This window comes from Microtus pennsylvanicus, chromosome 6 (assembly GCF_037038515.1).
Source record: "Microtus pennsylvanicus isolate mMicPen1 chromosome 6, mMicPen1.hap1, whole genome shotgun sequence".
NCBI classification, from domain to species: domain Eukaryota; kingdom Metazoa; phylum Chordata; class Mammalia; order Rodentia; family Cricetidae; genus Microtus; species Microtus pennsylvanicus.
Window position 1 is genome coordinate 50,326,219 of NC_134584.1, and position 23,411 is coordinate 50,349,629.

Below are 23,411 nucleotides of genomic sequence, written 5' to 3' on the forward strand. Positions count from 1 at the left end.
AATTTCTACTTAGAATGAAAATACTAGTGTTGGTCATTACTCAAAGTGGTTTGGATATTTTTGTTAGCTGTGAATGCATGATGATTGATTGTTTATAAATTGCCCTTAGGCCATGGTCCTAAGATGTCTAGATTATTTACACACACACATAAATTTGTTGTTGGTTTTTGTTTTGTTTTGTTTTTTTAGGCAGGATTTCACTATGTGGCTTTGACTTGCCTGGAACAAAGAGATCCATCGCCTCTGCCTTCTGAGTACTGGGATTAAAAGCATGTGCCACCATGTCCAGCAGTTTTTCTTTCTTTCTTTTTTTTTTTTTAAGAGAGAATTTTCATGTAGCTCAGGCTGGCCTAGAACTGACTGTGCATGAGGAGATGCCCTTGAATTCCTGATCCCACTGCTGTGCCTTCTGAATGCTGAAGTGGCAGATGTGTGCAGCTGTGCCTGGTTCCTGTGGCACAGGCGATGGAAGCCAGGCCTCTATGCATGCCGCCCAAGCACTCAGCCAGCTTAGCTACATCCCAAGTCCTTTTTCCTTATTTGATGAGACCATTTTGTTCTGGGTTTTTGCTAGTTGTAGAAACCAACAGAGTATGCATTTAAAGTAGAAAATGCCAGTGGTTGATGTGTTACATTGTTTTAAGGGTCATAGTTTTTGCTGAACCCCAGGGCTTTGTGCATATTAGACAAGCAGTCTACCATTGAGTTTTATCTGTCTTCAGCTTTAGGAAAAGAGTTTAAATTAAAAGTCTTTTTAGAGAGATTATACCAGAGGTTAAGATAGCTTCAACTTTATATAGAAGTAATGATAAGATAAAAATAGACTTAAAATCTTGATTTATATCTCCCCCTAAAGTCAGTCAGTCTATCTATCTATCTATCTATCTATCTATCTATCTATCTATCTATCTATCTATCTATCTATCTATCTATCTGCATTAGTGTTTTGCCTGTATGAATGTATGTTTATGTGAAGGTATCAGATCCCTTAGAACTGGAGTTACAGACAGTTGTGAGCTGCCATGTGGGTGCTGGGAATTGAGCCAGGGTCCTCTGAAAGAGCAGCCAGTGCTCTTAACCAATGAGCCATCTCTCAAGTCCCTATACCTCCTTTTCAATGTTAAATGATAGTACTTATTTATGGAGTATGATGTGTTATTTTAGTATGTATTTGGAATGTGTCATGGTATGATATATCACTTTAAAAGTTTATTATTTCTTTGTGTTGATCATTCCAGATCTTTTCTATAACAATCTTGTGATAAAAATTGTCAACCATAGTTATCCTGCCTGCTCAAGTGCGTTATTAGAAGTAGATGTTAATGCTATTCAACTTCACCTCTGGTTTCTTTCTTTTTTTGCTTTTTGAGACAGGGTTTCTCTGTGACTGTCCTGGAACTCTCTGTAGAGCAGGCTGGGCTTGAACTCAGAGATCTGCCTGCCTCTGTGATGTGACTGAAGGTGTACGGCTTTTTGCTTTTAAGAAATTTTATGCATGCGGGTGTTTGGCTTTGTGCACCACTTGCATGCCTGGTGCTCATGGAAACTAGAAGAGGATGTTAGATACCCTGGAACTGGAGTTACAGACAGTTGTGAGCTACATCTGGGTTCTGGGAATTGAACCCAAGCAGCCAGTGCTCTTTCTTAATCTTGAATCGTGACGTCAGCCCATTTCTGAGAGACTTATATCTGATCTGTACCATAGTCAATATGACTAGTTCTTTTTTTTTTCTCCTGTTTTTTGAGCTAGGGTCTCATGTAGCCTAAGCTAGCCTCAGCTCGTATGTTGAGGATGATTGTAAACTTTTCTGATCCTTCTGCTTCCACTTCCTCAGTATTGCGATTACAGACATGTAGCAAAACAAAAATGTCCAAACCTCTCAGCTGTTTATTTATTAAAAATTTGCTAATTAAGCCTTGTATTGTCTTAGCTGTTGTTTCGTGCTCAGCATGTTATTAATGTTTTATGTTGGGCTTAGGGATTGAAGTTTGAAAAAGATTAACTTAAACAGACTTCTTAGAATTTACATGCACAAAAACTATTAATTTATTTTTTGTCGTTTGAAGATTTTGTGTGTGTGTGTGAGTATGTGTGTGAATGTCATGTGTGTGCAGGTGTCCATGGAGGACAGAAAGTGTGGGATCTATAGAGCTAGAGTTCCGGGTGTTTTTGCGCCATTCTGGTCCTGGAGGAGTAAAAGTACATTTATCCCTCTCAGCAGCCCTGCTTTGTTCTGAGATAGTCTTACCTGGTAGGTAGCTCAAGCTGCTTGGCTTCAGACTCATGGCAGTCTGTCTGCCTCAGCTTCCCTTTGCTGGGAATAGTGTGTGAGCTCTCACATCCGGCTAAGAAAGTTTTAAACAAGTCAATTGCAACTCTGTTTTAATCAACATAAATCCGAGAAGTCATGTTTTTATGCATTTTTTTCTGTCTGGAGACCTTACTATAGTTTTAAAACTAGCATAAGATTCATGACGTCCACTCTTTCTTTTATATTTCAACAGTGATGCAAAGACTGGTGATGAAAATAATGTTGAAGAGTCCAGCAAACCATCCTCTACTGTTTCTCAGAGAAGAAAGCGAGTGCCAAGCACTTCTAGTCTTGCGAAGCCTACTGTCAGTGTTCCTTCACAGTGTCAACCCTTGTCTGCAGTTAACCACGATGCTCTGCAGCCCAGCCCTGCTCCAGCTAAAGACAAGCCCCCGTGTTCAGATAGATACCGAATATACAAGGCCAGGAAACTGAGAGAGATGCTGAAAGAAGAGTTGAGAAAAGAGAAGGTAAGTTGAAGAAATGCAAAATTTAGATGCTGCCTGCTAGATTTCTATATATAGCTTTAGAAGAAAAAGAAGTATGTGTTGAAATGGATGGGAAAATAATACCAGATAATGACTCGTGTGTAAAATAACATCTTGTGTAATACAAAGTAATAGAGTGGTATATTATTTGTGTTTTAATAAATAAAGCTTGCCGAAGCTCAGAGGACAAAGCAGCCATACTAGTCAGCTACGTAGCCAGGCAACAATGCACACACCTTTAATTCCAGGACTCGGAGACAGAGGGATCTCTCTGAGTTCAAGGCCACCCTGGGCTACACGAGATTGAATCTGTGTAAAGAAGAAACAGAGCTCACACAAAGGTGATTGCAGCATTTGGGATCCCATGCCTTTAATCCCAGCATTAGGGAGGTGGAGACAGGAGTGATATGGCTGGACAGAGAGAGGACTGTAAAGGGGAAGAGACAGGAACTCAGGATAATATGGAGTCTGAGGATTCGTGGAGACAGAATCTTGCCTTTTGGTCTGAATTTTTGGCAGAGGTAAAAGGTCTCTCCAGTGGTTGGCTGCTTTGCTTGTCTGATCTTCAAGTTGAACCCCAACTTGTCTCTGGGTTTTTATTATTTGTGCTTCAAAGTAAACCTTGTAAATTTACTTTTTTTCAACTGATAGACTTTATTATTATTACTATTTATTAATTTTCAGGGTTTTTTGGGGGGGCAGTTGTGACTCAATGTAACTCTCTGTAGTCAAGACCATCTTACTGACCCAGCCATCCATATCTTGTATCATCACATTTTCCTTGATAGTCATTTTAAAATTATTTTATTCATTTAAATTTTTCACTAGTTTTGGTGATAATAAAAAGTAAATCTTTTATGAACATGCAGATAGATACACAAGCATATGAAAATAGTTTCCATAAAAATGTCTAAGCGTTGTGGAGTAATTTGAATTAAAATAAGTATAATCAAGCAAATGCGAATGTTTTAAATTGAACTGTGGCCAAAAAACTTACGCAGTGCATATAATAAGAGTGTGTCCCTTTTAATGAGGCACGGTATACAGTGGAACAGTGATAAAGCTGGCTTTGGAGTTAGAAATGTAGGCTTCATCCCTTACTAGCAGTGTGGTGTTGGGCAGCTTAGTCTTTTTTTGTATCTCTGTTTCTCCTTCTCTGTAGAATATTACCAATAATGATACTAAAACCTCACTGGAGGATTTTGAAGATTTATTATTCATGCATTTGAACTAATGTGTTTTAGTGTTTAGAAAGTTGTGAACAACAAATGTCAGCTGTTTTAGCTAATTATAGAACACCGCATTTTGGTAGTTTTGGGGATTGAACTCTGGACCTCATATATGCGAGGCAGGTGCTTTAACACTGAGCCACATTCCTAGCTTCGATAAACAGAATTGTATACGCTGAGCTTTTTATCTAGTGCCAATTTTTTGGATTTTTTCTCCCTTCCTTCCTTCCTTCCTTCCTTCCTTCCTTCCTTCCTTCCTTCCTTCCTTCCTTCCTTCCTTCCTTCTTTCGATGTATATGAATGCTCTATCTGCATGTATGACTTTATGTCAGAAGAGGGCACCAGATCTCACTATAGATGGTTGTGAGCCACCATGTGCTTGCTGGGAATTTTGAACTCAGGACCTCTGGAAGAGCAGTCAGTGCTCTTAACCGCTGAGCCATCTCCCTAGCTCCCAACTTCTTGGATTTTAAAAATTGTTAAGAGGTGATTCATCTTTGAGAAACTTTTCTCCATGCTCTCTTAGGTTTGGTAACTGTCTTCAGAGTGCCTCTCCATCTTAACTCTTGCTGTGAAGCCCATGGTAAAATATCTTTAATTAAGATAAGGGTTTGGAGAGGTGGTTCACTGGTTAAAAGTGCTTGCTTTACGATCTTGGATCCCAGCACCTATGTAACAAGTTGGGCATCCCACAAATGGCTGTAATCTCACCTCTGAGACGGGCTAGGATCACTGGGTCTTGCTGATTTCTACTCTAGCTAAGATGTAAGCCCTTGCCTCAAAAGACTTAAGTAGAGAGTGATATAGGGTGACACTCAGTGGCCTTTTCTGGCCTCCCTGGATCATGGACACATCTACCCATGCTCACACATGCGTGCATACACACAAATCAAATTACATCATCATAAAACATCTATAATAAAACCTCTAATTCTGCTTTATTTTAAAATGCTACTAAGGAAAAAGAAAAATACTAAGGGTATTGTATAATACAACATTCAGGTTATAAATGATTTCTTAAAATTAGGTATAATTATAGTAATATTAAAGCACTTTAAGTCAGTGGGTTGTGTATTTGAGTTTACTGTGTCTGAAATTATTTTGTTCATAAAATCTCTGTATATAGAAACAGTGGAAAAACAAATTTGCTACAAATGAAAGCCAGAGGCCACCAGATCGTTCAAAAATGACCATGAGAGACTTCATATATTACCTGCCAGATAACAATCCAATGACGTAAGTAGAATTTATTTGTGCTTTAATTTCATTGGGTATGTAGTGATATGGCACTTTTAGAGTACAGTTTCATGTTTTTTAGAAGCTTGATGATAAAATAAAATTTCTAACAAAATGAGTATAGATACATTTTTCTCCTGGGGTACTGAGGTCTAAGCTGATGCTCTTCCCACGTGCGGTACTCAATCGTGCTCTATCAAGTGATACTTTCTGGGATGATAATGATGCCCTTCCTTTATCTCCAAGATGAAAAGGGGCTCCTTTATTGTTTTAATCATCAGGATAGAGTGTAACTTCTATTTCTTATGTACTATAATGCTATAGAAAGGAATCTTTAGTTTTTATGCCCTATACATTAGTAACGGTACAGTTTGAGTAACAAGTCCTTCATGAACAAAGCTTTAATTCTTTAATTAAAGTTAGCCTGAGATAGAAGGTAGAAATCCTGGAAATCTGTTCATTGTGATTTTGGTGGTGTAGGATATGGAATTAGTGTATTTCTTCAGTATAAGTGTCTTTTACCTTTACCCGGTCTTTGTTGGCCTCATTGAAGGAAGGGCGAGAAACATAAGTTTGAGTTTGACAGCTATTGGCTGGAGATGAGCCACCTAGGTTGCTTCATTTCCTAGAGCTGAGAGTCTCTCTTCACTAAGGAATTAGCGGGTAAAAACATTTCTGATTTAGGCCACAGCAGATATTGGTGCTTGATGAGTTTTTTATCTATTTATTTAGGTTGGGATGTGTGCTGGGAATCAAGTTAATTCTCAGCCTTCACTGAGCTCATTTCCCAGGCACAGGGAAAAATGATTGCTTTAACATTTTAATGAGATGTTTTAGTATATTGTATTAAAAATAGGGGGGCTGGAAAGATGGCTCAGTGGTTAAGAGCACTGACTTCTCTTCCAGAGGACCTGGGTTCAATTCCCAGCACCCACACGGCCGCTCACAACTGTCTGTAACTCCAGCTCCAGTGAACCCGACACCCATGATAAAACAATAATGCACATGAAATAAAAAGAAAACATAAAAATAGAAGCTAATATATTTTTTTGGTTATAGATATAATTGATATAATTATAGATATAATCCTATAGATAGAATTGATAAAATATCAGTTTATTTAAAAGTATTCTTTTATTTGCACTTAACAGTTCTTCAGTGGAACAAGAAAAGAAAACTGAAAAATCCTTGGCTCCTACCCCGGCAAGAGAGTGAGCATCTTATCTTGCTCTTTTACATATGTTGTTTAGGTGCCTTTCGGTTGTTGCTGGGCACCAAATTGGGACTACACACAGGTGCCTCACCACTGAGTTACACCCACCATTGGATACACTTTTAAAATGAAGTCTAATGTCCTTCCTTCCTTTTTTCCCCTTTCTTTTTCCTTCCTTCCTTTCCTTTCCTTTCTCCTCTCTCTCTCTCTCCCTCTCCCTTCCCCTCCCCCTACCTTCCTCTCTTCCTTTCTTTTCTTACAGGCACAGTGTGTTGTGTGTTTATACATGTGTGTCTTGTATAGGCACATGTACTTGTCTTACTCAGTTACTCTTGATTGAGGCAAGGTCTCTTCTGATTTTGACTTGTCTATCTAGTCAGCTTATCATCGAAATCCCTTGTCTACAATTCCTCATGCTTCTGGATAAACAGTTTATCCACGGAACACCCCTACCCCCAGCCTCAAATGAATCTTTCTGTTGTACTATTTATATTTGATTGGCTCCTGAAAATAGACTCATTTAAGAATAGAAGCTATTAGGGTAGCCAAGGCTAATAGAGAAACTACTCTCTCAAAAAAGAAAAAATAAAAAAGAAAAAAAAAAGAAATATAGAAGCTGTAGCTGCTCATGGTAACTCCTATGTCTAACCTCTGTCCTTGAGAGGCTGAGGCAGGAGGATCTCAAGGTCAAGGCCAGTGTGGACTACTGACTAGTGACATTCCTGGAGAGATATGAATAAATGTCTACTTGTCCCAGATAAGGGGCTGGTGACAGACTCATAAGGGTACCAGCTTGGTTAACCAATGAATTTTATGGGTGTTCATTGTGGGGAATACGAGTGAGAGGTTATTCATTGGATTATAAGTTATTTCAAAGACAGCTGCATCATCAGAGCCCAGCCCAGCTTGGACGATGACTCATGAAAGCTGGGAACCTGGCACTGCACAGCTTGAAGGCAGTTCAGCAGGTTGGAGAGTGTCTTTTAGACATCACAGCTCCATTGCTCCACTCTCTTCTAGGTGGCTTGGCTTATCCAAGAGGGTTTCTCAGAGTCTTTACTGCTTATATGCACTTGGAGAGGGAAGGTCGGTTTTAGGGACTTCCTGAAGTCTTTGAGTTGTTAGCTCCTGAGCTTAACAAGCTTCTTTAGGAACATCCCATGTCTTAAGCTTCTCATCCACTGAGAAGGTTCTATAGGAAATTGCCACACAGCAGGTACATAGGGAGAACCTGTCTCAAAACCTCTCTCTCTCTCTCTCTCTCTCTCTCTCTCTCTCACATACATTTAGATTCTTTCATAATGAAAGGGTTATAGTATTTGTGGAATATATATGTAATTGACTGATATTATGATTTACATTTGTGCCTGTGTGTACATCTGAGTGCCATAACTTGTGGAGGTCATAGGACAGCCTGAGGATCAGTTCTCTCCTTCTAACTTTTGGGTTCCATGTATTGGACATAGGTTGTCAGGCTTGGCATCTTATCTCACTGGCCTCACGAGTTTTATATTAAAGATGTTCAAATTGGGAATTATGAGACAGGGTCTCACTATGTAGCCTTGGCTAGTTTAGAACTTGCTATGTAGATCATGCTGGGCCCTGAACTCTGAGTGCTAGGACTAAAGGCCTGCACTGCTATGCCCAGCAAATGGAGTTGTTGTACAAAAACAGTAGCTTTAAGCAGTAAAAACCTCAAATAAGGTGCTGGAGAGATGGCTCAGAGGTTAAGAGCTCTGACTTTTCTTCTAGAGGTCCTGGGTTCAATTCCCAGCAACCATGTGTTGGCTCACAGCCGTCTGTAGTGAGATCTGGTGCCCTCTTCTGGTGTGCAGACATATATATGAAGGGAGAACACTGCTCACGCAATCAATCAATCAATCGATCAATCAATCAATCAATAAATGCTTTTTAAACGTTCAAAAGAGCAAAGGGAATGTAGACAGTAGTCTTCCCACCTTTGTTTTTTCATGGTTTAAAAGTCTGTGGTTCTCCCTCTTACCCCCTGAAGCAACAAATGTTAACAATTACAATAATGCATTTTTTTTATTACATGTATTTATTGTGTGTATTTGTGTGTATATATGCGGGCACATGCATGCCCTGGTGAGTGTGGAAGTGAGAAGATAGTTTGTGGGAGTCAGTGTGTGTTCTGGAGACTGAAGTCAGGTTTTCAGGCTTTGTACAAGAGACTTAACCACTGAGCCATCTCATCAGCTCACCAATTTTTATTTATTTATTTTATTTTTATTTTATTTTTTTTTTTGGTTTTTCGAGACAGGGTTTCTCTGTGGCTTTGTAGCCTGACCTGGAACTAGCTCTTGTAGACCAGGCTGGTCTCGAACTCCTAGAGATCCGCCTGCCTCTACCTCCCGAGTGCTGGGATTAAAGGTGTGCGCCACCACCGCCCGGCAGCTCACCGATTTTTAAATATATCATTCCAGATTTATAATTTATGTGTACTTCAATAAAATATTAAGCTGACATTGTGGTGGAAAGTAAGATTTGAATTCACCTTTTAAAAAACCAAGTTATAATTGGGTAGGAGCAAGAAGTTCTGGGCTTTTGCACCGTAGGCTGATGGAATACCTGAGAGCTGGACAAGGTAGTGTACCCTTGTGACCCCAGCAGATGAGAGACTGAGTCTGCAGCCAGTGTGGGGCCACATGGTGGGCACGAGCACCAGGCTACCTAGGGCTTCATAGTAACATCCTATCTCATAGACTAGGAAAATAAAAAATACTACAAAAACATACACCAGGAAATATATTTCAGAAAAATAGATTTTGCACATTTTTATCACATGCATCGAGAAATGTTTGACATGATAGAAATGCTCAGCTTAAGATACCGTTTATTCATTTTTTTTTTATTATTGGCCTCAAACCCAAGATAGACTATATACCAGTGAGTTACACATCTGGTACCATTTGTTTATTTTAAAAGCGAGAAAAGATTTCTTATTATTATGTTTTTAGATTCCTTATTAAATGCTACCAAGTATCTGAGTGGTGGTGGTGAACACTTTTAATCCTAGCCCTTGGGAGGCAGAGGCAGGTGGATTTCTGAGCTAAAGGCCGGCCTGGCTTACAGAGTGAGTTCCGGGACAACTAGTGCTGCACAGTGAAACCCTGTCTGAAAGCAAACAAACAAAAGCTGCCAAACAAAATTTGAAAGAAAATCCTATAACTTCTCCCTTCTCTGTGTATTTATCCATCTGTCCTTCTGTTTATTTTAGTCAGGTTCTTAATGTAAACTCCATATTGACCTAGAACTTTTGGTCCTTTTGTGTCGGCCTTCTTAGTGCCAAGATTACATTGTGTACCAACATGCCTGGCAGGTTATCTTTTTCAGTTAAGTTATAGGGAAAGTTTGAAATATCTGAGTTACTGCTCATTAATAACTTGTTTTGAATTCAGACTTCTCAGGAAATGCTAAGTTAATGACTGTTTACATTCAGTAGGCAAGACAATCAGAGCACTCAAGATGCTGATGATAATGGAGATGTGGAAGAGAAGGCGGATGATGGGCCACTGCTGGTTCCTCGAGTAAAAGTGGCAGAAGATGGTTCTATTATTTTAGATGAAGAAAGGTGAGTTAAAGAGATGGGGGGAGATGATGGCAGAGAACATATCACGTTGTTGAGGAGAGGTTCTGTTTCTGAATCTGTCAGTATAACTTTATAAACCCCCGTATATATTCATATCATGAATAGTGTAAAAAGGAAATCAAACTAAATTAATATGTAATTTTAGTATGTTTTGCACGAGATGGTATCGCTCTCCTATTTTCTGTCAACCTTTTACTTCTCCTCTTGCTGCTAATCCAGTCCGGCTGCTGAGCCAGCTGTGTGCTATTGTCCACTGAGGGTGGATTTCTAGGATTGACTTAGTTATGAAGTTGGTATTTAGGTTTTATCAAATGTAGTAGTTTCACTTTGTTGATATTTTTGAGACAGGGTGTCACTGTGTAGCCCTGGCTGGCCTGGAACTCACTTTGTAGTCCTGGTTGGTCCCTAACTTTACAGCTATTCACCTTTCTCTGCTCCTGAGTGCTAGGATTAAAGTTGAGTGCCACTATACCTCACACTAATTTTGTATTTGGGTGTATGGTTGTAATGGACAATTCCTTGAAAATTGAGTTATGTGTGGTTGTAAGCTTTCTGGTGTGGGTGCTGGGAGCTGAATTTGAATCCTCTGGAAGAGCAGCAAGCACTTTTTTTGTTAAAAATGCACACGTGCGCGCACACACACACACACACACACACACACACACACACACACACAAGCATACACATCTTGTTTTTTAATTCTTTGAGAGTTTCCAGTTTTGTGCATCATGTTTTGATCATATTTCCAGATCCACTTTCTTCCTTTGTGACCCTTTTTTTTTTAAATAAACCCTTCAAGACCAGTGAGTGCTACTCAAATATTCTTGAATGTATGGTATTCCACTAGAGCATGGTCAGCTTTATTAGGTCAACTTTATTATTCTTAGAGAAAAGTATCTCTCTTTTACCAATAGTATCGGTTGCTATTTGGTGCACAGGTAGGGGTGGGATTTTGTGCTCAACTCCCCTGTCCATGCTGGAATTTCTTCTAGTTCGGGGTTGTAAAGGTTCTGTACATTCTGTTACAGTCACTGTGAGTTCATATGTGTAGCTGCTACCTTGCTGTGTGTCCAGAAGCTGTCTCTTTGTAGTTATCCTGCCTCTTAAAGTTTTTTCACCCTCCCTTCCCATAGTGATTCTTGAGCCTTGGGAGGAGTATGTGTTAGGACTTAGATTTTGTAGTCTCTTATATTCACTGCACTTTGGCCTTGTGGGTCTCTGTTAATCATCATCTACTGCACAAATCAGTCTCTCAGATGAGACTGAGGGTTGCACTGATCTACAGTATAACAGTATACAGTATATACATGGTATAACAATAAGTCATTAGAAGCATCAAGCAATTCTTAACTGCTTATCTCTCCAGCTCTAAAGTGTCTATTTTATAAGGGATGAGTTAAAAAAGAGAAATGAGAGGTTTTGAAAGTTTAGTTAGTAAAAATGTACATGACATTTAAATTTGATTATAATAATCATAGATGTAATACTGATAATAAGTTTTTATAGTTGATGGTGATTTTACATGTCATTAACCATTAAAGAAATATTAGCCCAGGGGCCATATAGAAACTAACAAAACAAACCCAGTTGTGGTGACACATGCCTGCAGTCTCATGAGTTGAGGTAGATGAACAGGAATTTTAAGCTATCCCCAGCCACACAGCGAGTCCTCTAGCCTGGACTAAATAAAGCCTGGTCAAACAGACAGACAGACAGGAAAACAAAAAAGGCAATAGAAGTGTTGTTTCTTAGGTAGTCCAAGTTATTTTGAAACACTGTAATGAAAACAGGTTGGCATTTATGTCTGCTGCTTAGGAATAATGTTCAGAAAATTTGTATTTTGAATTTAAATATAATTTTTTCAAATTATGTTTTATATTTTTGATATTACTGATATGATAAGTTTTAAAATACAGCCAGTTAAGTCTCATCATCTGTTTTTTTTCATGCTTGTTTTTAGTGTGACTCTTTGAAAATGTCTTTCTTTCAGTTTAACTGTAGAAGTTTTGAGAACAAAAGGTCCCTGTGTTGTTGAGGAAAATGATCCTATATTTGAGCGTGGCTCAACAACCACATATTCCAGCTTCAGGAAAAACTATTATTCAAAACCATGGTCAAATGAAGGTAACTAATTCTCATTAAAAGTTGTATGCTGATTTCTTTTTTAATGAAGTGAACTATTTTATGTTATCTTTTTTTTTTGTTTGTTTCTCTCTCTCTCTCTCTCTCTCTCTCTCTCTCTCTCTCTCTCTCTGAGACAGGGTTTCTCTGTGTAACAGCTCTGGCTGTATTGGAATTCACTTTGTAGACCAGGTTGACCTCCAGTTCATTGAGGTCTGCCTGCCTCTGCTTCCAAAGTGCTGGGATTAAAGACATGCACCCCCACCTCCTGGCTCATGTTTTCTAATTAAATCAGACTTGTAAATAAAATGTCAACTGACATGTTGTCTTTTATCCATTTAATTTTATTGGTTCCCCACCCTTTATTGTCTTTGACTTTACCCTAGAAATCATTCTAAGAATTAGCATTCTAAGAATCCATTTTCCTGGGTTCTTAAGCTTTTTCAAATTCTATAGAGAAACAACATTTAAGTGACTAATTGACAGTATTTCTGTGTAAGCACGATGTGTGCCCGTAGAGCATTCTGCTTCCAGCGTTTCTAATCATCATGTCCTCCTTGAAAACATGGTCACCTAGCATTTCTACAGCTGGTCCCCTGCAGTGAAGTTACTTACCTAGAATGTAAGTATCGAGGACTCTTAGGCCAGACAATCATTAATTTGAGACCAGTCTGGCCTATATAAAGAATCTTACCTCTCTTGGTGATGCTGGCGCACCCCTTTAATCCCAGCACTCGGGAGGCAGAGGCAGAGGCAGGTGGATCTCTGTGAAATCGAGGCCAGTCTGGTCTACATAGTGAGTTCCAGGACAGTCAGGGCTACACAGAGAAACCTGTCTTGACCCTCCCCCCAAAGAATTTTACCTCAAATAAACAAACAAAAAAACCATACAACAGCAACAAAATGTACTTAATATATGTTTCATGATGGTACTTACTGCTTTTTAGAATATAGTTTGCAGAAAACTTTTTAAGCATGGCAGAATATAGGACAAAAAGTAAGATTCTGTACTTCCCTTCTGACTTATCAATTCTGTGGGGTTTTTTTTGTTTTGTTTTTTTGAGATACCTTCTGTCTGGCTTGTCATGTTTTCCTCACTTCCTCCCTCCCTCTCCTCAACATGTTAGAAAACACCACAGCCCCTTCAGTCTAGTTAGTATTTTTCTAAGTGCTTTTTCCTTCCTTCCTTCCTTCCTTCCTTCCTTCCTTCCTTCCTTCCTTCCTTCCTTCCTTCCTTCCTTCCTCCCTCCCTCCCTCCCTCCCTCCCTCCCTCCCTCTCTCTCTTTCTTTCTTTCTTTTTTAAAGATTTATTTATTTGTTTATTAGTTTCCATGTCTGCCTACATGCCAGAAGAGGGCATCAGATCTGTGAGCCACCATGTGGTTGCTGGGAATTGAACTCACGTCCTCTGGAAGAACAGTCAGCATTCTTAACCTGTGAGCCATCTCTCCAGCCCCCTGCTTTTCTTTCTTTCTTTATTTTTTTTTTGCCAGTCATTGAGTATTTTATTTCTTGTAGGTGGCCAAACACAGAAGCCCTAACAATTTATACTTTTACCAATTGTCTTTAAAAAGTATTATTTTACCATAGCTTTGCTAATAATAATTTCTAAGTTTTATTAGCTTATGGATATCTAATATTCCAAAATACTTCTTTATATTATGTGCAGTTGTTTGATAGCAATAAGATTCAGTATCTACTATATTTAGTATTTTTGTTTTTTAATTCTTATTTAAAACAATTTCTCAATTTAAATATATTTGATCATATTCTTCCTTTTCCCACAGTTCATCTAGATCTTCCTACCCATCCAACTTTAAGTTCTTTCTCAAAAAATAAGTGAAAAAAGTCCAATACAACAACAAAATGCCCCAAACCTTGAAAGCAAAATGCAATGTTACCCAAAAAGGGGGGAAAAAAAAAGCCCAAACAAAAAACACCAAAACCCACCAAACTGTAACCAAATAAAAACGCACATGCACACACACAAATCTGTGGGATCTGTTATTTGTTGGTCAGTAACTGAACATGAGATCTAACCTGGAGTGGTTGATAAACTACTGTCATTCCATTGAGAAAACTGGTTTTCCCTCTCCCAGATATAAATGACAGTTCTATTGTTTGCCTGTGCCCTGCTGGCTAGGTTTATATTCATTCATTCATTTTTTAAAAAATACAACAAAATATAAAGATAAAACGAAAACAGCCACATTAAAGTTGTGCAAGACAGACAACCTGATGGAAAAGCGCCCAAAGAGGGCACGACAGTCAGAAACCCACTCGTTCGTGTGCTCAGGAATCCCATAGGAACACTAAGCTGGAAGCCATAGTGTAGGTGTAGCACCATGCAGACCCTCTTCCTGCCTCTTCAGCGTCTGAGTTCATCAGAGCTTTCCTCGTGTTGATTTAGAGGGCCTCGATTTCTTGGTGTCCTACATATGCTCTGGCTCTTAGATTCTGCCTCCTTTTCCATGGGGTTCTCTGAGGGAAGGGATTTGATGGAAACATCCCATTTAGGGCTGACTGTTCCAGGTTTCTCACTCTGTGAGTAATATCTTGCTGTGGCTCTCTATATTTGTTCTTATCTGTTGCAGGAGAAAGCTTCTCTGATGATGGCTGGCTGAGCAAGGAAATGATTTATGAGTATTGCATCATTAGGAGACATTTTATCACTACTTTGTTTTTGTTTTTTTTTTCTTTTAGACCATATTATTTGATTTTGCCCTAGGTCCCTGGATTATCTAGACTCAGGTTCTTGGTCACTCAATCAGTGTTAGAGATGGATTCCATCTTTTGGATAGGGCCTTAAGTCCAATCAGGTATTGGCTAGTTACTCTTTTCAGTGTGCTGTGGAGCTGTGGCAGCTCTGCCAGCACTGGCTCTTTGTTTCTGGCTAGCAACTGCTTGAATTCAGAAAGTCTATTTTCAGAGACCTCTTTGTCTCAAGTTTGTCTCAAGGTTGGGTGGCCCTCTTTTTGTTCCAGCAAGTACATGTGATCAATCCTCAAGCTTTTAGGGATACTTTGGAGTGGGAGGATGAACTTTTTAGTTGTCTACTGGGTGGGTCATCTACTTCATTTTCAAAGTTGTCCCTTTTGGGTACAGAGCAGGAGTCCTTGTTACCATAGCCCCCTGAGTTCTGGAATTATGGAATGTATCATCACACTTACCTATGGAGATTTTTCCCAAAAAAATGTATTAGGGTGTTTAAAATTCTTTGACGTTCTTTTCAATAAAGTTAAATATTGTCTAACTTATTTTTAACTAATATTCTTATGTCATTTTGTCTGAACAGAAAATTAATTTTCAGTTAATCTTTTGTTTTTACAGAAACAGATATGTTCTTTTTGGCCATCAGTATGGTAGGAACTGACTTTTCTATGATTGGACAACTTTTTCCTCACAGAGCAAGGATAGAAATTAAGGTAAAGTATACCTATAACATTTATTGGTTAGATAGGGTCAAAAAATTACTAAGATATTTTTCTTTTAACTTAATTCATGCTCATTTATTTCTATTATGTTTTGTGTGTGTGCGCGCACATGCATGCGTGATAGAGAGAGATTGAGAAATCTTACAAGAAACACACACACACACACACACACACACACACACACACACACACACACACACACACCGTGAGTTCTAGGATTCCTGAAGTGTGTGGTGTAAAATTCTAGGCCTGGACTCTGCCTCAAACCTGGTGGGATATGAGCCAGTTTGAACTCCATTTATCAGGACCAGATTTCCTGGTAGTGCCCTGCCCTGCCTAATACCTTTGACTTGATCCGGACTTACCCAGGCAGGATTTGGATTTACAGTGTAAATAGACTTCCCTCTATTATACTTAAAACACTCTGAAATAATAACAATGGATTAAGTTAGTGTTAGCTTAATTGACTGTACATTTTATCTGTTTAGTGTGAGAGTCAAATTTTTTTTTGTTAGTTTTTGTTTTTATTTTTATTTTTTCTGACTTTTTAAGACAGTTTCTCTGTGTAGCCTTGGCTGTCCTAGAACTCACTTTGTAGTTTAGGCTGGCCCGAATCTCAGAAGTTCACCTGCCTCTGCCTCCTGAGTGCTGGCACTAAAATCGTGCACCACCATTGTTTGGCTTAGTCAACTTTTATTCTTACAATCTAGCATATTTACATGTCTGTGTGTATGAATATGTATGTGTAAAGGGCCACTCATACCCAATGAATATATACAAGTAATAGGATTACTCAGTGGGAGTTGCTTCTCTTCTACCTTTCTATCAGTTCTTGATGTTGAACTAAAGCTGTCAAGCTTGGCCCATGACTACTTTCTATATGCTGTAAATCTGGCTTTCATTGTTTATTTCTGCTATTGATAATAAAGATAGGATGAGGAAAATTTGTGTGAATCTTTCATCCTCATTACAAAAAATTTATTTGGAGTGTGTGTCCATGTCTGTGTGTCCATCTATTTGTACACGTCTGCCCACACATCACATGTGTACGATATTTGAGGAGGCAAGAAGAGGGCATTAATTCTTTGAACTGTAGTTAGAGATGTCATGAACCTCCACGTGGCTGCTAGATATTGAACCCATGTCCTTGGAAGGGCAGCCAGTGCTCTTTCCCATTGGGCCATCTTTGTAGCTGTCTATTCTCATTTTTAAGAAACTAAAGCTTTAAGTAACTTAACCTGTTGGCAATAATATACCATTTAATACAAAATACTGTGCTTTGTAGAATTTCATATTATTGTTCACTAATTAATCCTTGTTTAATGGCAGAACATTACTATAGATCTTTTTGTTGTTAACAGAATAAATTTAAACGTGAAGAAAAAACAAATGGATGGAGAATAGACAAAGCCTTCCGTAAGTATTAAAGAATTCCTTCACAGAGTATTGTTTGTAGAGGTTGATAATGATCAATTCTTTGTCTTTGGCTCTAGTGTTTTAGACTTGTCCTTGTATTGGCATAAGACTAAGGATGAAACCTTTTCATTTTTTGTTTTTTTAAGATAAGGTCTTGTATATATTCCAGGCTAGTCTGGAACTTTTGTTTTGTTTTTGTTTTTTGAGACAGGGTTTCTCTGTGCCCTGGCTGTCCTAGAGCTCACTTTGTAGACTAGGCTGGCCTCAAATCACTGAGATCCGCCTGCCTCTGCCTTCCAAGTGCTGGGATTAAGGGCATGTGCCACCACTGCCCTACTTAGTCTGGAACTTTTAATTCTTTTGCCTCAGCCTCCAAGTGCTGGAGTTACAGGTGTGCACCACTGTGCCTCAGTTGTTCTTTGTGTGTTTGTTTTTTTAGACAGGGTTTCTCTGTGTAGCTCTGGCTCTCCTGGAGCTCACTTTGTAGACCAGGCTTGCTTCAAAATCATGGAGATCCACCTGCCTCTGCCTCCTGAGTGAGTACTGGGATTAAAGGCGGGTGCTACCATTCATTGCCTTGCAGCAAACAGAGTGTTAAGTCCATGAATTTATACAGTAATTGATAATAAAAATGGGCTTTTTCAAATTTCTGTTCTGTGCATATGTGCATGGATGTGCACAAACACTTATCAGAGGACAAGGTGTAGGAGTTGGTCTTTTCCTTCCATCCTGTGCTTCTGCGCTACACTTAGGGTGTCAGGCTTGGCAGTAAGTGCTTTTATAAACTGAGCCCTCTACTGGCCCCTGAGTGGTTTTTTTTATTGGGAAGGAATTATGTTCAAGAGATAGTTCACGGAAAATAGATTGCGATAGTAGACTCTGTTGTCAGCCAGTCGTTGAGTCAACAGCATTGACTCCCTGCTGTGTTCTGGGTGCTCTTGAAGATGTGTTGTCAAATAAGGCAGATGAGAAATCTGATTGGAGAGCCCTGAATTTAAATAGGTGGGGGATATTGTTATGCAAGTTTCAAGTACTGATTGAGTTCTTGGAAGAAAAAGGAATTGGGTCTTGATGCTTATTGAGCCTCAATGAAGTTCTTTAAGAATGGGTAGCATTTAAATTTAGATCTGATTTAGAGGAGAGTAGGAACCAGCCAGTTTCTAATACCTTCATTAAAATTATTATCATTTTTCTTTTTGTAAGTCTACAGAAAGAGTACAAGAGATCTATAAATAAAACCAAATTTATGTTTGAAGTAATTTTTTGTTTTAGAAGGTACATACTTTTCATGAACAAATATCAACATTTCATAATTAATATGTTAGTGTTAATTTAGCTATGAAATTACCTGTGTTGCCAAATTTAATTCTAAATAAAATTTAAAAAAGAGATGGGGAAACAGAAAAAAATATGTAGCGAAAAAAAAAACAATTAAAAAAAAAAAGAAAGTAAAAGGAGACAGGGCCCCACTGTTTAGCCTTGGCTGTCCAGGAAAACTCTGCATAGACTAGACTAGACTCAAACTCACAGAGATCCACTTGCTTCTGTCCCTCAAGTTCTGGAATTAAAGGTATACATCACTGTGCCTACCCAATTTTTTTAAAAGGAGATTTATTTATTTTATTTTGTGTGTATGCGTTGAGTGCTTGCATATATGTATGTATGTGTGTCATGTGTGTGCTTGGTGTCCACAGATGATAGAAGAGGGTGTTAGATTCCTCAGAACTGACGTTAGCAGGTGGTTGTGAACTGCCATGTGGTTTTTGGTAACTCAACCTATCCCTTTCCAAGGGCAGGAAGTACTCTTAATTGCCAAACCATTTCTTCAGCTTCAAAACACAGCTCCTATCTCCACCCTGTCTCTGTATAGCCCTGGATTGCCTAGAACTCAGTATGTAGGCTAGGCTCCTGGCTTCAGATTCAGAGATTCATCTGCCTCTGCCTCCTCAGTTCTGGAATTAAAGGTGTGTACCACCATGCCCTGCTCAAAATGAAATTTAATTAAAGTTAGCCATAAGGCTGATGTTAGGGAAAATAATTCATATGTGATTTAGAGAGTATCCACTGTGTAGCTCGTGAATTCATGAGAGACACCCATGGTCGACAAGTGGGGCTGATACCCAGTGTTCTGTCTTCAGTTGAAAGCGTTTCCAGGAATGGCTCCTGTAAGATCTGGAATATTGTGAATAGAGAAATTTCCATTTTAAAAATGGAGAAACTTTCCACTGGGCTTAATAAATTATTAGAAAATAATTTATAGATTCTATAGTTTTGTTTTTTTGTGATTTTCTTATCCTTTGTAATAGGAAATTAAAAATTAAAAAAAAACCTCCTGTGGGTTTTTTAAAGATTTATTTTATGTGTATGAATGTATGCACAGATGTGTGTTGACCACATGTGTATATGGTGTCCCTGGGGGTCAGAGGGGGCACTTGATCATTTGGCACTGGAGTTATGGATGGTTGTGACTCACCATATGGTGCTGTGCTGAGGACTGACCCTGCATCCTCTGAGCCATCTCTTCCACTCCCTTTGTGGATGGTTTGTTTTTGTTTAGGACGGGTCATATATTTTAAGTCCTTTAGAACCGCCTATAGATTCTTTCTGGATTCCTGGGGTGCTGGTTCTTTGTTGTGGAGAATTAGAACAAATTATTTTAGTTAAATTAAATTAAAACAGTATTTTAGTGTGTTCCTTTTACTGAATCATTTTTGTGATCTTTCTGTATATCACCAGAGTTTAGATGTAAAGTTTAAGGAAGCATTCCTTTGTAGATTCATTCCTTGTTTTTTTTTACTGATTGTTCTTTCTCTATTATACAGTTGACAATGGAAGTATTTCTGACTTCATTGGACTGTTTTATTTTACTGATGGCTTGGAAGAATACATAGTGAAGTGGTTGTAATGGAAAGAGGGTGTTGTAATCATAGGCTCTTAGAGGATATCTTAGTTATCTTCATATATGTTTGGGGGCTGAAAATTAAACCCAGGTTTTGTTTTTGGGTTTTTCGAGGCAGGATTTCTCTGTAGCTTTGGTGCCTGTCCTGGAACTAGCTCTTGTAGACCAAGATGGCCTCGAACTCACAGAGATCTGCCTGCCTCTGCCTCCCAAGTGCTGGGATTAAAGGCGTGCGCCACCACCGCCCGGCTAAACCCAGGCTCTTGTACCAGCTAATTCATGTTCTGTACCACTGAATTATCTCTTGGCCTTATCTTTGCCATTTAAAATAATTGATATGGTAGTTCAAAGTGTAATTTGAAATTTTAACAAAGAATATACCCTATTAACCAGTGTCTTAAATTATGTGTAGAATATTTTCATAAACTAAGAAGACTGTTTGTTTGCTTTCCTGTCAAGCTTTGTAGCCCAAGGACACTGCTGTTTCCATTTAAATTATCATGGTCTAGTTTAACATGTTTTAGATCATCTAATTGGATCAATAATAATGCTTGGTGTTGGTTTCTTTTACTTTTATTTTTGAGATTCACCCATTTTATTGCTTGTATAAATAGTGTAATCCTTTTATTAGGTTGATACAAAAGTAATTCTGGTTCTTGCATTGTTAAAATTATTATTTTATATGCTTACATTCTTAAATATAGTTATTATGCATTATTAATGCACACTTCTCACCTTAGGATCTTGTACCACTGACTTATTACCTATTTATATTAAGGAAATCATAGACAAAAAGCAAATTCCAGATAGTCTTTTACATATTTTTTTAGATTATTTTTTATATGTCTGAATGCACATCTGTGCAGCCCATGGGTGCAGTACCTACAAAGGACAGAAGTGGGCGTCATATTCTTTGGAATTGGAATCGCACATGGTTGTGAACTATCCTGTGGGTACTTGTAATTGAACCCTCGAAGAGCAGTGTCTTAGGGTTACTATTGCTGTGGTGAAACACCATGACGAAAAGTACTTGGGAGGAAAGAGTTTATTTGGCTCCACATCACTGTTTATCATAAAAGGAAGTCAGAACAGGAACTCTAGAGGCAGGAGCTGATGCAGAAGGCATGGAGGAGAGTTGCTTACTGGCTTGTTCTTCATGACTTGCTCAGCGTGCTTTCTTACAGAACCCAGCACCACCAGCCCAAGGATAGCACCCCCCACCATGGGCTGGACCCTCCTACATCAGTCATTAATTAAGAATATAGGCTTGCCTACAGCCTGATCTTTTGGAGGCATTTTCTTAGTTGAGTCTCCCTCCTTTTTGGATGACTCTACCTTATGTCAAGTTCATGTAAAACTAGCCAGCACAAGCAGCCAGTGCTCTTAACTGCTGAGCCAGCTCTTTTGCCTCTCAAGTATTTTCTTATTTGAGTTCAAAATGGGTCATATATATGAGGAAAGTTTGCAACAATAACAATGCATTTGGTCCAGGAGGAACTGTTACATGTATTGTTAGAATAATGGTTCAAGAAGGTTTGCAAAGAAGAGGGGAGCCTTGAAGGTGTGGAATGTAGCAAACTGAGCAGTTGTTGAATCTGCTCCTTTTATAACTCAAAGGTTGCTGTAGAACTCAGTGTGGACCATTCACTGGTCATTTTGCATTGGAAGTAAATTCGAAACATGAAAAAGCTCGAATAAAAAGCCATTTTGAACTATTGTCCTGATTCTACACACAACATTGTCTCGTTTCTGTATTGGGTTGTGATGTGCAATGAAAAGTGGATGTGTAAGACAGCAGTACCCAGCAGTGCTTGGGCTGAGAAGAAACTTCAAAGCATTTCTCAAAACCAAATTTGAACTGCCCACAAAAAGGGATGGGGTCATGATTACTGACTGGTGGTCTCTTAACAGTCTGAGCCATTGCTTTCTGAAATCTGATGAAATTATTACACCCGAGAAGCCAACATTGGTCAAAAGAAAGGGCCTGATTTTCCACAATGCCCAACCTTATATCACACAACTAATTCTTCACAAATTGGAACTTGAACAAATTAGGTTACATAGTTGTGGTTTTGAGTCAGGGTCTCACTGTAAACCCTAATTGATGTAGAGCTCGATATAGACCAGGCTGGCCTTGACCTCACAGAGATGCCTGCCTTTGAAATCAAAGATGTGTGCCACCACACCTGGCTTAGGCCACAAAGTTTTTCTTTATCTGCTATGTTCACCTGGCCCCTTGCCAGTTGACTGTGACTTCTCCAAGCATCTCAACAGTTTTTTACAAGTAAAATGTTTTACACCAGAAAGAGGCAGAAAGTGCTTTCCAAGAGTCATTGAATCCAAGGGATGGACTTTACAGTGACTAAAACAAAACACCTTACTTTTAATTGGCAAGAATATATTGATTGGAACGGTTTTTATTTGGTAAGAAAGATGTTTTTGAACCTATTTATAATGACATAAAACTCATGGTCTAAAACAGCAGTTCCTTTTGCACCAACCTAATAATTTAATTTATTTTTTTGGATTGGGACTTGAATCCAAGGTCTTGTGTATTCTATAAGTGCTACGTCACCAAGCTCTTACACATTTAGCCCATACTTGTTAAGTTACTTTTTTGTTTTATTACTTAACAGTGCCATCTTTGTTTATCCATCCTTTGCTTTGGATATTGTCCTACTTTGAAAACTAGAGAGCTCTTCTTCTTTTTTTTTTTAAATAAAAACTCTAAACTTTCCCCCTTTCTTTAAACAGAGGAAAAACGCCCCTTTGACTTGGATTTTTTTGCTCATTTGCTTCAGAAAGTTCTTGCTGAAGAAGAAAAAAGAAAAAAATCTACTAAATGTCAGAGTTCAAAGGAAAAGTCTTCCAAACCACGGAAAAACGTGCAAGGTATTGTCTGGAGTTTCATCTAATGGTGAATTTACAGTATTGCCATTATGAATTGAGATGTTATTCAGGTAGTTGACACCATCATAGCACATAGTTAGAGGGAAGTATTAGTATCATTGCTTTGCCAGTTATCTGGGGCAAATAACAGCTCCCTTTTAATGATTTGTTTCTGTTTGTGTATTACCTGTATAGTGTGTGTGTGTGTGCGTGAATTTGTGCTTTTTTGAGAGGCCTGATATGAGCTGGAGAGGTGACGCAGAGGTTAAGAATGCTTTGTTGCTTTTAAATTGGGCTGGTCTTTCGTTCCTAGCACTTGTGTTGGTGTGACTTACAATTGCATTTGACTGCAACTCTATGGCATTTGATGCCATCTTGTAGACTCTCTAGATACCACATACTGTGTGTGCACACATATATTTAAAAGGAAAACAATGTTTCAGTCTGGGGATGTAGTTTAGTACTTGCCAGGAATGCAGAAAACTGCCTGGATTTGATCCCCAGTACCACAAAAATGATGAAAAAGATCCTTGGTTCAGGCAGGGGACACAAGTTCATGCCTAC

At 38.7% G+C, this 23,411-nt stretch overlaps 1 protein-coding gene across 4 annotated transcripts in view; it reads left to right on the forward strand.

Moving 5' to 3' along the window:
* Bdp1 (BDP1 general transcription factor IIIB subunit) overlaps nt 1-23,411 on the forward strand; it is an 89,684-nt gene that overhangs the window by 1,513 nt on the left and 64,760 nt on the right. For 3 of the 4 annotated variants that reach the window (XM_075976222.1, XM_075976224.1, XM_075976223.1), the window contains exons 2-9: nt 2,506-2,782; nt 5,156-5,265; nt 6,417-6,476; nt 9,939-10,070; nt 12,079-12,212; nt 15,540-15,634; nt 17,005-17,059; nt 22,713-22,850. In XM_075976222.1, the coding sequence (XP_075832337.1) occupies nt 2,506-2,782; nt 5,156-5,265; nt 6,417-6,476; nt 9,939-10,070; nt 12,079-12,212; nt 15,540-15,634; nt 17,005-17,059; nt 22,713-22,850 (1,001 nt within the window). The remainder of the gene's footprint in view (nt 1-2,505; nt 2,783-5,155; nt 5,266-6,416; nt 6,477-9,938; nt 10,071-12,078; nt 12,213-15,539; nt 15,635-17,004; nt 17,060-22,712; nt 22,851-23,411) is intronic. The other variant, XM_075976225.1, reaches the window with a different exon arrangement.